This window comes from Mesitornis unicolor, unplaced genomic scaffold (assembly GCF_000695765.1).
Source record: "Mesitornis unicolor isolate BGI_N332 unplaced genomic scaffold, ASM69576v1 scaffold30582, whole genome shotgun sequence".
Classification (NCBI taxonomy): domain Eukaryota; kingdom Metazoa; phylum Chordata; class Aves; order Mesitornithiformes; family Mesitornithidae; genus Mesitornis; species Mesitornis unicolor.
The window spans coordinates 28419-40989 of record NW_010171742.1 but is presented as its reverse complement, the minus strand read 5'-3'; the positions used below and the strand labels follow the sequence as shown (position 1 = coordinate 40989).

Below are 12571 nucleotides of genomic sequence, written 5' to 3'. Positions count from 1 at the left end.
ATCGCTCCGCTTGTGTTCCCGCCCGCCGCCACCGCCTTTTCTCTTAGCGTCACCTTCTGCGCTGACGTCACTCTGAAGCCATCAGTCTCCTCATCAGCTGTGCACCTAGGGAAGGGGCAAGCAAAAGGGAGAAGTTATGGGGAGCTGCTTTGTTTGGCAGGGAAATGGGCGTTAAGTTAACCAAATCGGGCAGTTTCACCACAGCAACAGTTACCGTGGTTCCACGGTATCATTATAAGCGGTACCTGCTAATGCACTGCTCTGGTTTTGTCGCTAGTGATGTAATCACAGGATGTTTTTAGGTATTTCCACAAGATCTATCTTTTTTGCTTAACATACATTTATTCCAGCACATGGCTATATAGACATGAGTATGGTTTCATCTGATTTTCCAGCTGAACTATCTTCTTCATGGTCCGTAGTCCCTGATGACCAGGAGTGTGATTTTTGGAGCATTTTTACTGGATTCTCATATGTTTTTGCACTGGGAACTGAAGGAACACTGTTTTGAGAAGGGAAGTTTTGGCAGTAGGCATCAGCGGGGCGTGAGGACCCCTGGGCTTTGCACTCTTTGACTCCCCAGCATGCCATTTCCTTTATGCTGCTCCGAAATATCCTCTTTCATCTCCATTGTGCGAGCCAGCATGTAGCTGACCTTTCTCTGATGAGCCAGAGCCTCCTCTTTGTCATGTACCTAAGCATTTATTTAAAAGAGAAAGAAAAGAAAGTTGTATATAAGCTAAGAACAAGGCACTGCATCTAAATCAACTGTTTTATTTGCTCCTCTAGTGACTTACGATGAATATTTTAACAAAATACTAACCAAATCTATTAACATCTTCAGGATTTCATGAGGATTGTCTAGCCCTTCAACCTTCCTGCAGTCCATATCTGATGAGAGCAGGCTGGAGAGTTTTCGTCCCAGGCTGTTCTTGTTCCCCTGTAATTTGACAGATCCTAAGGAAAACAAAAGAACAAGAACTGTGGGATCACTTAGGAGGAGAAAAACTCCTTTGGAATCAAATGCGCACACATAAAACCGGATTCTGGATCATGTCCTCTAAAGCGGCAATGCAAGCGGCAGCTACTCCCGTTGCGTGTACATAATGCACCAGATAACTCACATCCCTTACCTTCACTTAAAGGCTACATAGACCTTTCACCATATATATATATATGTGCAAATTGAAAACTAAGTTCTATTTGCTACATGGAAAATGCACTTTGACACTCTAGTTGAACAATAACTTGTGGTAATTTGTTTTTAAACTGTAAGTAGCCTTAAAAAAAGATTATTTTACATAAGCTGTTTAAAAGTGTCTAAGATTTCTAGAAAGATTAAAATACATTAAATTTATGAAACATATGTATCAGGATATAGAGCTTGGAAACAATGATGTCGGTATAGGGGAAGCAGATATTCAAGATGTATGTTGTTATAGTATTACATCCCAAGGGCACTCAAGGAATCCAGAAAAACCAACAAACTTCTAAGCCTGGCACCTCTAGTCTGGCTAACAGAAATACATCTTGAAGCACCATTCCTAAATCCTGCTATGGGTTTGATCATGACATAAGCACTTCAATACTTTTTTTAATCATTTTTCTTAAAGAGGAAAAGGATAATTAGAATTTTTCCTCTTTTACAGAGGGCTTTGTAACTCACTTGGTAACATGATAAGTGTAAGAATAATAATAAATACTAATTTAGGTAAACATGCATAATAAAAAAAAATGTTTTTAAAAACTAGAAAAAATCTGTTTAGTGTTTCAGTGAAAGCTCAGTATTTTTTTGCATTTCTCCCCATTCCCTAACTCTTAGGTACAGCTCATCTGAAAAAAACCCAGCACAATAAATTGTTGATAGCATCTAATATGGCCAGGCTAAACTTGCCAGATGTTAGCTTTTTGTGCTGTTCTCATAATAAACGTTTTTAATATCCAGAATGTTACTGTCATTCTGGATAACAGCTTATTTATTCTAGCATGTTTTTACTCAGATAATACAGTTAGTGAATGTGTAATATTAAAAGACTACATTGAAAGCCTAGACTCGTAGTGCTAACATCCTACAGTAGTATTTATATCTTCCACTTATACACACTCTATAATTACACATGTGTAATTTCTGGTAGAAAGTCTTCAACTACACAACACACTATTTAACGTATTTACAGTTTTGACATAACTTTGTTCCTTTTTTTCTCAACTCCTCCTAAACCTCAGCCAGCAATTAAGCCACAACACACACTTAATACAAGAAAGCCTGCTTGTTACACTTGTCAGCTAACTTCTTTTCTAGTCAGCCATTACAGATACACAGCATTCCCAGTTACCATCGTCTTTCAGGCGTCTCCAGTTTATAAATTTCGTTTCCTTCTTAATCTTTATCACTTCTGCAAGCCTCAGGGCTTGGTCCTTCCTCTGTATCAGCTGCTGCTCAAATGCAATTCTGAAGGCATCTGCCATTATATAAGCTTCATCTTTACTCTTCTTCAGATTTTCAACCTGGTTTTAATTCAGAGAAAATTTAAAGTGCATTAAGCTATTTGGATGCAATAGCAGATTTAAAATGTATATTAACATACAAGACTAAAACCATTAACACAGACAACTTTTAAATAAATGTAATCAAAGAAGTAGCAGAAACCAGACAAAGTGCTTTATTGCCACATGAAGAAATACATTTCGTAACATGTATTTAAGTTCTTGCCCTCCCTCTTCTATGCATGCACACACCACCCATCCACACAGATAAGCTGCAGCAATGCCCATTTATTTCTGCACATGCAGAAGGGCTTGAGGAGGGCATTTATGTCCCATGCAGGTTGGGCCAGGAGCAAAAAGAGCAAAAGAATGGCATCTATGTCAGGGGTAGTATCTTTGGTACAAAAGGGACATGACGGTCCTTATTTTCAAAACTAGGAAGTTAACTGGAACTTCTGCAGTGAGACCACGAGGGTGGTTACTGCACTTGCAGAGTCAAATGAAAATTCAAAGAAAAAATTCTTTGTACAGAATTTCACTAGATTAAAAACCTTAAGAGTTGAAAATCGTATTATCAATTTAAGTGTGACGTAAATACAGTTTTCGGCAAGATTAGCTTCCTGACCTAGGTGGTGAGCAGCTTGTGAGTGCTGATGTCAATGTGAGGGAGGGGGTGGAACATAATGCTATGCAGGAAGGGAAAGGGGAGTCATCTCTGTCAGACCTAGTCCACACTCACACCGTGTATAAATTTAGAGGATGTATACTCTTGGAGGGTTTTCCTCTTTTTTTAGATTAGAAAATAGCGCAGAAAGAAAAAGAACATGAAAGAGATTTTTTTAGCTGATTGATACCATAATTACAATTTTATATCAGTAAAAGTTAGGGCATTACAAATATTACAAACATTTCTGAGATGCATTCTTCTTTTAGAATACATTAGTTGGTGTAAGCTGCAGTAGAGTGTTTCTGGCTTTATTTGGTTCTCAGCACAAGCACCCTCCTGTTTGTTCATTTCCAAACCAAGCAGCATTACCTCTTGCTTAAGATGAAGAAGCTGCTTTCGAGTTATAGCTGCCATTTTAGCACAGGGACAAGGCTGCACTCCAGAAGTACTGCAGATGCAGGCTTTGAGAACTGCCAGCTTAAAATCCAAAACAAACCACCAGTTAAATAGCCATCTGCATACGCAGTGCAATCCAAGAGATGCCAGATGACAAGCAAAAAAAATCCTGAAACTACAAAGAGAGTGCAAGGGCCAGGGGAAGCAAGATACAAGAGATTCAGGCATGATTTCGTCTCACAACCACACGCATGAAACATATTTTTCTGCAAGATAACCTAAAGCCAAAAATTGTCAGCCTGCATATGCTACTCTCTGCAGACCTTATTATGATATTTTTTCACTCAATACAGTAAAGCAGTAGGCATAGGAGTTAAGAATTAAGATATAAGGAAGAAAAAAATAAGCATGCTGCCTCGTGAAAGATAGCCTGATGCTCCTTCTCTCTACTCTTTATTTGCAAGATAGGAATCATGACACACCACAAATTAGAGAACTGGTTAACAGGCATGCAAGGGCATATTATCACTGGCTGAAAAGAAACAAATAGTCAGTAAGCAAATTTTATCTACATATTTTGAATATAAACATATCTTTGACCCAGTTACTTTGAAAGACATGCAAGTCTTACTTACTTCAAGACCTGTAAAATCTGTAATGTCACTTTTAGTCAAGGACATGTTTTCCTGAACAACCTTCTGTTGTTCCACATCTAGCATTGCAAGAAATTCCAAGCACTGCTGATTCAGGACTATGAAATAAAACAAGGAAAGTGATTAAAAAGTCTGCTGCTCTGATTTTTTAATTTCTGCATTTAACTACACCCAAACTAATTGGTTCTGTAGTTTAAGCATCAGTTTGGGAATGTGAGGAGACCATGTAGATCCAGAAACTCAGATTTCAGTTGTTCTTCCTTCTGTGTTTTCCTCGGAGTAATAACCCACTTGCAGAGATACCATCTTACATATTTCTCTGCCTCAGTACTAAGAGCTTATCTCTTTGTACACTTACAACTAAGGCAGCTGCCTTTTTAGAGTAGCACAATATTGGGAAAATAATGATGTGTGTTAGCTATTTTAAAACTTTTTGGAAATAAAAAATAAGGGAAAGGGGCTTGAGCCGTCTGATCAAGCCAGATGCTGGCTCACCCTGCACTCTGAAAACCTCCACTGTAAAGCCACCAAGCTGAATACGTCAAAGTTTGTGCTATGAGAATCTTTATGTGCGTACATTAAAAGTGAATCTCTCTGACACAGATTGTCACTGTAGCAGGAACACTCGATGGCTCCCCTGGCTGCTGCTGCCTCCTTCCAGGACATGACAGGGAACAGAGATTGGTTGTGTCCCTTCACATCCAGGGCGTCACCACACCTGTGAGGTAAGATAGGTATACTTCTTTCACACCTCATCTACTCTTTAAGCTATGCATACCTGATTTTTCCTTTTTTTTTTTTTTTCCTTTTTTTTTTTCAGTTCAAGTGATAACATGGGAAGAAAACTAAACACAACTTCTCTGTTTAAGGAGGGTTTCTGCATATCCACTAATGTTACTGCCAGGAAGAAGAGATTTATCCTGACAGAAACATTCCTTCATGGCTGAATCCTGAATTATTCCTGAGAAAGGGTACATGAAGAAGAATAGCTGTTGCTGGCTTACTTGCATTTTCAGCTTTAAGAGTTTTAACTTCTTCTTTTCTCAGTTTCAATGCTTCCTTAAGAGCTGCATTTTCACAATATATCCTGCAGAAGTTAGAAAAGGGCTGCATTAGCTTTTAAAAATATTTTAAAATGGGCACTCGAATAATAAAAAACGATTAGTCGCTAAAACACTGTATCTGTCTGCAAATAAGATTACTGAAAAGATGGAAGAAAAAAACCCACAAAAACGGAATAGAGCTCAATATTTGGTTTGACATGATATTATCCATGCAGCATTACACAAGCAGTTTTCACAGTCGTGAATTTTTTTAATGGAAAAAATAGTAAAATTTTTCCATAATGATATCTGCACCAATAATATGTAATAAGTTGGTAGATCCAAATCTGCTAGCTGGATACCAATAACCAACTTAAACCTACTCTTAACTAACTCTCTGTAGAAAGCTCTGTGAGTAGGCTTGGTCTGACTGGCACTGAACCAAGGCTCAGAAAGGCTCTCCCAGGCTGCGTCCTGCAGAGTCACTCTTAGTTATCCAGGCTGCAGCTGGCTCTGCAGGGAGCAACACCAGGAATTGCTGCACTCTGTATCAGAGGTTTCTCTGCAACCCAGATAGTGTGTGCTGTTCAAACAGGCTCATCTTGTTCATAAAAACACACCCTTGCACAACCAATTTAAATGCGTCCACGTATATTCAAGTGAATGTTAAAAAAATGAAATTAAAAACATCATTCACGCCTAAGTAGATGGTGCCAAAACTTCAGAGTTTAACAAGAGCTTAAGTACCACATTACCACTAGAAACTCAAAGAAATTTGTAATTATGAACCTCTGGAACACTTGCTAGAAATCTCTTACTTCCTTGAAACAACAAAATTGTTCTTGGACATGTGACAATATGGCTCTGGTCTTAATTTTAGAAAGTAAACTTCCTGCATTCTTAATACTGTTCTCAAGAACAGCTGCACTTTCAAGCGTTGCAACCTGAAAACATACAATATGCATTTTTAATGCATTTTTTTCCGTAAAGTATTGAAGTATTTCCTTCTTGAATAGAAAAGTGGCAATCCAAAGTCCTAATTGTTAAAGCAATACTATTTTTGGTGCACTTCTTCAGCTGTCAGTAAATGCAAAATACTGTGAACTCATGGTTTTGTTTTAAACTAAATAGTAATGTGGATTATTTTACTTCAATAAACAAAGGGAAATACACATTCTTCTCATCCTGCTGTCTCAGAGATCAGAAAACCTTTTTGCAAAGCTGACTGAGCTCCTGACTTGCAATCTTCTGAAGCCACGTCTTTAGCTTTCAGCAGTTAACCACTGTTTTGTTGCTCTGAACGACCTGGCTACACTTCCTACACTCCTAAGTCAGGAAACCCAAAGGGTTTTTCAAGAATTATCCCTTAACAAGTGTAAGTTAACCAGTGAACAAGATACAATATCTTAACAAAACTTCTCTTACAAATTAATAATAGTTGGTGAATTTTTGGCTTATGCTTTGATTCAAAGTTTGGAAATTTTAAACAAAAATCTCCAGTGAAATAATTGTAAATCTGATGGGTAGACATCAGAGATGTTATTTCTGCATTTAAATAAGTGAGCCTGCTGGTCACATTTTTCAAGGTCTGTTATTGCATTATTAGTTTAGTGCCCTTGGCATCTTCTGCTTGCCTAACCACACCTGCTGTCCGTCCAGAGTTAACTCTTATTTAAACAAAGAACCTGTTGATCAGCCTCTCTGAAATGCATTCAATTTTACCTGTACGTATGCTCATACCCACAATGCAAGAAAATAAAGCAATCATTAACCAGTGAATGGTATTTCCACATGCACGCACACACCATTGTTTTCTATGCCTCATTTATATTTCAAGTAAATAAGGACAGTCTGGCTCCAGCTGGCTAACAGTAATGTAACTGGATGAAAATGAAAAGTCAGTCTAGGAAAGCTAGCCTTATATACTAAAGAATTGAGACTTACTGATTTTAGTAGTTTTGACTGAAAAATACAGGTGTGACTAGCAGGAAAATTAAATAAATCTCCCTAAATGTGGAAGGTAATTAGGAAAACACAAAAACCTCACAAAACCCAATGAAGAAAGCCTGGAACCCATGAAAGATGATATATAGCATTCATGCAATTTTTAAAAAACCCCAAAGATACAGTGTAAGTCAAATACCTGTCATATTTTTCTGTCCATGTGTCTTCTATGTTTTTAAATCTATCCTGATCAAATTCAATTTCCCACTGCAAAATATTAATTTCCTGTGGAGACAAAACAATCTAGCAGCAGTTCATTGCAAGCCTTTGAGTGAGAGGAAGAAGTGGAGCTGCTGGTGCTGAGTTTGACACTGGCAGAGGTCTAGGTGACCAACGACAATCTATGATACTGTTAAATATTGTTAAATATTGTTAAAAATACTTCTGGTGACAGACACCAGAAAGTTTCTGCATCACTGATCTATGGATTCCAGACTGTGTTGCATGAACTAATGCTTGCAGTGGCTTATGACAAAACAAACCCATGCTGTCACATTTCCCTGTCCCCTTGCTGTTCTGTGGAAAGGCCACACAGGAAGAGAAGCAAAGCATAAAGCTCACTTTAACAAGGTAACTCAATGCCACCTTCCTCCTCCTCCCCATCCTCCCTATGAAAACTTGGCATCCATTTCTTAGACTCCTTGAGAAGTTCCAGCTTAATAACTAAGAATTAGTGCAACTCTCGGTGAATGACTGTGAAAGTCCCAACGAAGACCAACTGAAAGTACAGAGAGAACTCTAGTAACTTTCAGGTATTATTTGTACGCACTATACCATGAAAACATTTAGATCAAGAGAGTGATACATGAACATTTTCCCTTTCTACTAAAAAGAAATAACAATACTTTTTAAAAAACTCTGGAACTAATGGCACATTTGTACTGATTTACATGGTCTGATAACCCCTTATTAATAGCAATGGGCTTCTATGTTTTTGCACAGGTGTGAAGGAAACATGCGCCCTTACCTTTTCTAAAGTTCTCTTTTCTTCCTCAGTTTTTTGAAGCATTGCTTTTGTATGACTAGTAGCTTTATTAAATACTGCCTGCAAAAAACCCAAACATAATTCTGTCAAATTATGTAATTAAGTATACTTAACTTCAGTTTTACATCAGGAGAAGTTCACATTCTTAGTTAAACAGGAGCGTGCAGAATTATAAACACTAACAACTTGCTTGTAAGTCCCAGTGGCTTCTGATTCTAAGTCATTAAATAGCTATGTTCCCTACCAAACTTGTGTTTCAGTCCCATATTTTCTGTGGAAAAATGTAGCATCATTTAAAATGCAATCATGTCTTCTTTAGGAGTTGTCCACAAAATCAGCTCATTAAAAAATTGGCTACAACACACATATACTTTGATCCAGGTGTAACTTACTAAGAATGTCTGAGGGTAGGAACTGGAGAACTACAAATGGGTTATGCAAGTCTGCTAAAAAAACCCAGGAATTCACTTCAGCATAATTCATTGTGATAATGAATAAAAATATTACAAACTGTGAACAAAAGACTGACCTAACACGTAACACATACCTCTAAGACAACAGATGGAGAAGACAACTAAAAATATCTGTGCTTTGCAGCAGAATTTCAAGCACTGGCAAAATCTATAATTTAAAGGACTGGGAAACAGGCCTTATTCTCTAAGTTAAATAGCTAATTCTTCAAGGATCCTCAAAGATAAAATTTATAAGAATTTGCTAAAAGAGTAAAGTTGTCTTAAATAACTGCAACAGTTCCATGCAGAAAAAGTAGTAAATCATAGAAGCCAAGTCTGTAGACACTTGCAGATTCAATGCTTCAAATTATAGCCCTGGGAAGAATTTAAGGTTTAGGGGGTTTTGATGAGGACTGCCATGAAGGTTTCTTCTATTTTCTCTCCTTTACCACTAAAAGTATCTAAATTATTTCTGAGCAACTCCTACCATGCTCTGCAGAATTCTTAGGGCTTCATCTTTTCCTTCAAGCCGTCTTTGAGATGCTTCAAGCTCCACTTTCAAAATCTCAACTTCCTGAAGAAAAGTTAAATAGATAAACTGAGTAAAAGCCAAGATAATTCTGTTAAAACGTCTATTTGGAAAATAAACCACTAAATAATACAGTTCTTCCTTGCTAAAGAAGTTGTACATACCAACACAGGTTTGGAGCTTTAAAATAAATTAGCAAAACAGAACAGCAAATACACAAGCAGGCAAAGACATGCAGCAGATACAAAACAGCAAATATTTCAAATATATACTAAAATATAAATGCTACATAAATGTAACATACTATGTATTATACAAAGTATCCATAGTCTATAGTGCAGATATCATGTTAGGACTGTTAGATCAAAACCACTACTTCTCCAGAACAGAACGACAACGAAACAGATTCCTGCTCCAGGTACACGCCAATCACATCTTTACACAACATTCCCCCCCTCAGAAGAAAGCAGTTTTTCAATTTTCTAGCACTAAAATAAAATTTACTGAGTTGAATACTAGTCTTCCCTTAACCCCTATGTACATCACTCAGTTATTCACTTCTGGCCATATAGAAATTTTTCATAGTTCTTCCAGTTCTATTACTTCAGGATCGATACTGAGATTGTGCCTGGGAGCAGTGGCAATTTGTCAGTTTTGTCTAATTGAAAATGAGTAAGGTTCCGTGACATTTTAACTTCCTGCACACTGAAGGTTCTTCATGCTAAAACAGCTTGAAAATGACCTAGCGTGGGCCATTCTGAGGCTAAAGAACACAGTGTACCTGAAGTGTGTATTTTTACAGCAAAGATCACCCTGCTCTTTCTGCCTGGTCTGATGCCAACCCATAACATTCAACCATAGTAAGTAAAAATATAGGAGTTAACTACTTTTCAACAAAAACACAGATTGAAAACACAAAAGACTATTCTGTTTACTCTGCAGATTTTCAGTTCCGAAGCTTAATACAAAATAAAAAGAAAAAAAAGAAAAGGCATACAATTCTTTTAATATTCTCTTAATCTCTAAAAATACTTCTTCCTCCCTCATCAAAAAGTAAAAAAAAATCCAGAGTATGAACTACACCTCACACTCTGATTTCCTGGCATAAAATGTAATGGGGCTTCCAACTACCACTCTCATTTCAAGAACCTGAATTAATCCAAGACTCTGGACATGCCAAAATCTTCAGCTAAACTAAAATTGTGCTTTACTTTGCTACATTAAAAGGAAATGTGTATTTCAAGAGCAGCACACTTGGCACAGTTACTAACCTCTAGAGCTTTCTGAAGTTTTTGCTTTAGTTCTTCATTTGATGCTTCAGTATTAGATTCTGTAGGATTGATAAGAGATATTAAATGATGCAATACTTACAGAAAAAAAAGTGAGAATTTGCTTTACCCTGAAAACAGGTTACATGCAGAGGTGAATTTTAATATTTGTGGTTTTTTTTTTATTCTGGAGCTAATAAACAGATTTAAGAAATACATAAATACTAAGCTCAAACGCATTGTTTCACAGTTAAAGAAGTGAGATGGGGAAAAAGGTCAGTTTTAAAGAGACCTAAAATAAGGAAAATTATTTTAGAACTTCCTTTAAAAAAAACCCAAACACAATAAAACTGCTATCTTAATTCAATAAAGGATCTCATTTTGTAGATTCTTTTCAGACTATAACTTTTCAGCAACCAAACTCAACACAACAGTAGCTAGCGCTATTTAGAAGTAGAGGTGACTTTCAAGAGACCAAGATGAATTACAGTGGTGGTGTATCCCACAAGATCCAGTATTCCTCTAAACACGCGGTTACTGCTGCTGCCATTATTCTTAACCTGAGTATCGCAGAGAGATGTTAAGATGCAGCCTCCTAGCAAATCAAACTCAGGTTCATGTGGACTTTAGTCATGCTTTCATGGATATTTCACAGAATCACAGAATATTAGGAGTTGTAAGGGACCTCAAAAGATCATCCAGTCCAACCTCCCTGCCAGAGCAGGAAAGACCTGTGTGAAAGGTTTTCTGTGTAAAAGACCTAGATCTAAGACAAACATTATACAGAGACCAGCAGGACAGTGAAACCTATAGGGATTACGCCGCTTTTGTACCATCTTTGCACTGAATATGCTGAAGCAAGTAAAGAATAATTATATAGCTTAGTTTATTATGGTGTGTGGAGAGGATAGTGAGGACTTCTTCTAAAGGAAATAAGTAAGTAAATTATATGGAAATAATTCTATCAAAATACTGAAAATGGCTAAAAATGTAAGGGAAAGCAGTTAAAGAATAAGGACCAGCACAGCCAATATTTGATTTTGTTCACAGCAGTGTTGTCTTCACACTAAAATGAATGCCAAAACTGGGAGAACAGATGTGCAGGTTCTAAAAACAACTTAACCTCAAAAGTATGCTGATTCACGAATTTCAACTAGATAGCAGACAGGATTTTTAGTATCTAGCCATAAGCTTTAGGAAGACACACTTAAACAAACCAGGAATCCAAGTGATTCCATTCAATTTTATATATGTATTTAGAGAAAAACAATGCTGTCCCCCATCACAGGATGCTGTTCCCGAAACATCACTTTCAAACGCAGCACTAAATACTCCAAAAATTGCTATTTTACACTAAGAAAGGCCACAGCCTCATTCACTGAAAAGTAATTCTGCTGTTAAGATTTTGAGCGGAAGATCTAGGAACAGAAAGTCCTCTGCTGCCTCAATGGCATTAAATATCTCCTCTTGCAACACCAAGAGATGGCTTGCAGCTGCATCAGCTACCCTGGACCTCAGCAGGGGTATCAATGGGTTTTGGCAAATGGTTTGAATTAAACTTGACAACACCTTGTGATGAAGCTGAACTGCTCAATAATTAATTTCCAAATTATTCTTACCGCAGGTCTTTTGTTGGGTGGAAATAGCAACAGGCTTTCTGGATGATCCACTGTGGAAACTGTTGTGTTTTGAACTGAGAAGAGCTGCAACATTACTTCCTTCCACTCTCTTTGCTGACAAGAGAGGAGTACAAACCTTTCCAGATCCCTTCCTAGATCTAAATGAATAGGGGTTTGGTAAGTTTTCCCCTTCATAAACACTTCCAGGTCTTCTCTCAAGTCCGTTTCCCAAGTCTCCATATGTCATGTCATCCTCTTCTGCTTCCTCCATCTTCTCCTCCTGGGTTTTGTTGTTTGGTTTGGTTTTGACTGTTTTGGGGTTTGTTTTTTTTCCTGATTGAGAGCACTTGGCTTACTGCCACTGTCAACAGTGCCTCCCGCAAAACAAGTGTTTTATCTAGAAAAAAAGGAAAGCTTAATCATTAAAGCAGCAAAACACTGAAGTGAAAAATCTGCAAGCTGCTGGTG

At 37.4% G+C, this 12571-nt stretch overlaps 1 protein-coding gene across 1 annotated transcript; it reads right to left on the bottom strand.

The window, feature by feature from the left end:
- Positions 1-357: 357 nt before the first annotated feature.
- CCDC125 (coiled-coil domain containing 125) lies at positions 358-12374 on the bottom strand. The gene is given in 12 exon segments (XM_010180131.1): positions 358-564; positions 566-694; positions 824-957; positions 2337-2508; positions 3524-3631; positions 4186-4301; positions 5208-5290; positions 7390-7475; positions 8218-8295; positions 9175-9261; positions 10488-10546; positions 12104-12374. Coding segments are annotated over 12 exon segments (1530 nt in total).
- Positions 12375-12571: the final 197 nt, after the last annotated feature.